Source organism: Papaver somniferum, chromosome 6 (genome assembly GCF_003573695.1).
Source record: "Papaver somniferum cultivar HN1 chromosome 6, ASM357369v1, whole genome shotgun sequence".
NCBI lineage: Eukaryota > Viridiplantae > Streptophyta > Magnoliopsida > Ranunculales > Papaveraceae > Papaver > Papaver somniferum.
Window position 1 is genome coordinate 10,680,557 of NC_039363.1, and position 4,536 is coordinate 10,685,092.

General features: G+C 35.5%; 1 protein-coding gene across 1 annotated transcript; it reads right to left on the reverse strand.

The window, feature by feature from the left end:
- Positions 1–2,390: 2,390 nt before the first annotated feature.
- On the reverse strand, positions 2,391–4,050 carry LOC113290464 (omega-hydroxypalmitate O-feruloyl transferase-like). Its single transcript, XM_026540067.1, has 3 exons — positions 3,903–4,050; positions 3,417–3,565; positions 2,391–3,239 (listed from the first exon to the last, which is right to left on the reverse strand). The coding sequence occupies exons 1-3, from the start codon at positions 4,048–4,050 to the stop codon at positions 2,391–2,393; spliced, it is 1,146 nt and encodes a 381-aa protein (XP_026395852.1).
- Positions 4,051–4,536: the final 486 nt, after the last annotated feature.

A 4,536-nucleotide genomic window follows, 5' to 3' on the forward strand; every position in this document is an offset into this window, starting at 1 on the left:
TCATTACCTATATTCACTTTTGAAAAGCACATGAAAACATTAACTGTCTGGAAACTTTCCTGAATGGAATCATAAGAAGATGCTGACATCGTGGGCAGGTCCAAAGATATGATGTCGACATATTTTACCTCAAAATGTGAAGCTGTGTTTTACTTTTTTTCCCTTCAATCGATATTAGTTTTTTCCACAGAGTTTTCTTTTCCCTTGTCTAAGGTTTTATCCCAGTGGCTCTTTATTAGGTTTTATCCCACTGAATTTTAGTATTCTTTTTCCTTAATTAGTTCAGGTTTCGTCTCTCCAAGCTCTCCTGACAAAGTTTTAACGAGGCAATTGATTTAGACGACGAGAAAATACATCTTAAAAACTACACTTAAAACAGTTTACGTGAAAGCACTAGATGTGAAGGCACGCCCTACTGGTGGATAACACAAGAAGGAGTGTCATAGACTCATAGTAATTTCGGCCGATATGCGTGCAACCCAATTAGCTAGTTACAGTTCTCCGGCCCATTACATGTACATACAAAAATATATTCAATTAGCTAGGGGTGAGCATTTTATCCGTCATCCGCGGATTTAACCAGGACCAATCGTACTTGTGCAGATGGATGTCCGGACCGTTCGCTAATGGGTTGGACGCGGATGAGATTTTTGAAATCCAACAAATTATGGATTGGATCCGGATGCAATCTTGAAAATCCGTTGGATATCCATACCCGTTAGATTAAGTATATTTATATAATTTTTAGAAAATATATGGGATAGTTTTGGATTTTTAAAGTGTTTGTTTGGAGTGTTTTCCGTGGCACTTCTATATTTATATATATATATATATATATATAATGTGTAGGTTCTATAAGAAGTCATCTACAGTAGCAACTCTTTTAATTAATACTCGATTATTTAATAAACTCTCTTAAATAATATTTTTTGCCGATCCAGAGTCGGGGACAACGTCCCAAATTAATAATTCGCTAAAACTATAAGATAATACATTTTTGATTACCTATGTAGATCCCATATGAAATATAAATTAATAATAAATATTTAATACATTAAAGATTTGTGAAGACTTTTTGAAAAATGATTTAATTGTCTTCTGTTTTTTTTTCTAAAATCAATATCGTATTGATTTCATCTCTAATTTTTCTTATCATTATGAGAATTTTTGACGTTGTTTGCTCATAGCTCAGCAAGAAATTATTCAACGTGATCGCCACTTTAATAGCCTCGTTTCGTGAAGGGGGCTCTATTGTAGAACTTTCATCATCTTCTTCCACATCTTTATCATTTCCCATAACCATTTCTCATAACGCTCTCGATAATTTCTTCATCAGTCAACAACTATGTAACTTCATTTTCTTCCGGATAATTTAGGACATCTTTGACATTCATTGAATTGTGAAAGCCCAACTTCTCGATCAAATTTTGCAAGTCTTAAGTGATTTCACTGTCTGTATGTTCATCCAAATTGTCTAAACTTGTGTTATCTGTTGATCGAAGTTTACAATGACGAAAGCAGTTTGCAAGTGTATTTGTATGAACATCGATAGTCCATGCTAAAATTGCTAGATTCATTGCATCTAACACATTTATTTTACCTGGATTTGACGCTCCTAATTCATAATCTTCCAAAAGACCTCTATAAAATCGACGATTATAATGCATTTTAAAAGCTCGTATAATACCCCTGCGTCACAAAGTTGAATTTTTGAAGTTGTATTTGGTGGCCAAAAGAAGAAAAAAAATCAACATTTTTGAAGTTGTGTTCGGTTAATTAATATCTCACTTAATTAATAAAATTTTAATAGTCCCGACAACATTAATTTATAGAGTCTTTACCGTAGTTGCTTTAGTTTTTCATTATAAACTTTAACTAACATAAGTTCATTCGATTATCCAAACCCAAATAGTTCATCCGAGCATTCACTGGATGCGGAGGCCAAATTTGAAATCCGTACAGAATTGGATTGGATGTGGATGAGGTGAAAACCGGTCCACACCGGCCCTCCTCACCCCTACAATTAGCTAGTTATGATTGTTCATTAAGATCCCCTTTCTTTACCTGCATTTCTGCTTTAACATTTTCTATATAGAAAATTTTGCTAACACCCTTTGTCTCCTCGGCACATTGATGTAAAATTTTTTTAACTAGCTAAGAATGGAAACATACAAGACCCACAGGCTGAACATGCTAAAAAGATAACCCTTACAAGAACTTTAGAAAGAAGAAAAACAACCCATACCAACCCCATTACAGAAGCAAAGAAGTTTAAACAGAACTTTAAAAGAAGCAAATAAGAAGTTTCAAGCATACGAACTTTAAACAGAACAGAGTATTGAAGTTATCAATGCTCCTTCAAACCATACATATGCATATCAACAAATAATTTATAATCTGGCAGATAGAGGTTTCTTGAATTTCGTCTGCATTTCAATTAGTGCTTCGAAGATCTTCATCGAGGAAGCAGGCAAACCAAGAATCAAATTTATGCCTTTGTTATCCTTTCCATGGGATAAGAACAACACCCATACCACTACTATTAACTTGGTTGGGTTTTCGATAACCAATGTTAACTTAGTCGGGCCTGCGAAAAAAGGTTCTCCCCATCCGAAATCTATACTACTTAACCTTAGACTAGACCAAGAACTTAAATATGTTGTAGAACTGTGATGTTGGAAGCTTTTTGGATCTTCTAAGAAATCTATGGTGGATTTTACGTAATCATCTGTAACCATCTTAATCGATCTTTGAATTTTCTCTATTGTCGATGACAGTGGGCTGTCTAGCATCTCACTCGCGCTACATTGACAACTCATATTCGTGATTGCATTGCCAAAGTAATCTTTTGGTAATTTTGGGTCTAGAATAGACCGCGCATCAACCGGAAAGTATAGCCTTACTTGCTGATCAGGATGAAGTCTTAACGATTGAGTTCGAACTCTCCACATCAAAGCAGTGAGTACTTCGAAACTAGTACACCTTTTTAGAACCCCATCCCCCATAGCTTTTTTCTTAAGTTGTTGTAGAATCTCAGGGTCAAAAACGAAGGACTTGTAAATGAGCATTTCTTGTTCGAAGGTGGCCTTCGTGTTGGATATATCTACGATGTCTTCATGTCCATGAGTGAATTCTACCTTAGGTGGGTTTCGTGCTTTGAGTAGAGTTCGATCTAAGAACGGTGGGTTTGTTAACGGTAATCCTCGTGTAACTTCACCCCATTCAGAAACTCCATTCCACTGATTCCATCCATGAGAGCGTGATTCATACTTACTCCAAGAACTAACCCTCCACACTTGAATTTGGTCACCTTCAAAAACATGCATGTGTGCAGTAAAAATATTAAGAACAAAAATGCTCGATCATTCTAAAATTAAAATAAATTTTCTAAACAAGAACTGCATCATGTAAACTACCTGAGCCAAATAAAGAGGATTTTGTAGTATGTTTTTCTGATCAAGAATATAAACAAGTTTCTCATAAGTATCAGGATCAGGAGTCGAGAAGTCACCGATTTCGTCCAACGTAATGTTGGCCTCTGCCTCAACGAAAAGAGCACCTTCACCTGTGCAATTAACCATAAACTTACCATTTTCAATCATTGTGATGCGTCCAGCCATGGGATAGTAGTCAACAAGTACTTTTGCTAAACCATCTGTTGGAAGTATTAGTCCCACATTGTTGGGCAATCTAAGATCCTGCGGTTTATAATCCTTTAGGGCCTCTCCACTCATAGCCAATTGGTTTTGAGTTGGATGCCCGTATTCTAACATGGTATCGGAGCGTGTTGGAATTATTAGTCCCACATTGTTGGGCAATCTAAGATCTTGCGGTTTATAATCCTTTAGGGCCTCTCCACTCATAGCCAATTGGTTTTGAGTTGGATGCCCGTATTCTAACACCATCTCTAATGGCTTCTGCTGGATCCAATCTTCCAACGTCGAATGGTTTGTTAAAACAGTAAATAGTGTTAAGCATATTCATATTCATCGTGTCGAAGTTAGACAAGAAATACAAATCCTTAGGTGTCTCCTCTGCTGGAGGAACCATTGTTTCTCTTTTAGTCTTGATGATACGTTCACCGTTGAAAGTTGTTTTATTCCTTACTTCCTCCATTAGAACAACAATGAAAATGTTGAGTACTATCCTAAGTTGGAGTAATGATGATAATCAAATGCAGAAAAAGAGCATCTGCATATATATAAAGGAAACTGACGCAAATCATGACAACAAAAAATAACCCATTGGTGAAGCCGTGAAGGACAAAATGAAATTAACTGGATTGATAGTATTATTATTATGATTGTGTATAATTTATTATTTTCTTGTAACTAGTAAACCTTATTTTTTCTTGTTGAAGGTATTGTAATTAATAAACTAACAACTGCCAGATGGGAAATTGGATGGCTCTAGCTGTTTTCAAGAGTCAACTTCTGGGCTCATATCATAAATTAAAGAGAGGTGCTCGGAAACATGAAGGCCAATTATTCTTATTTTTTTATTTAATTTGATTTTTAATACCGGAGTTAAATTTTA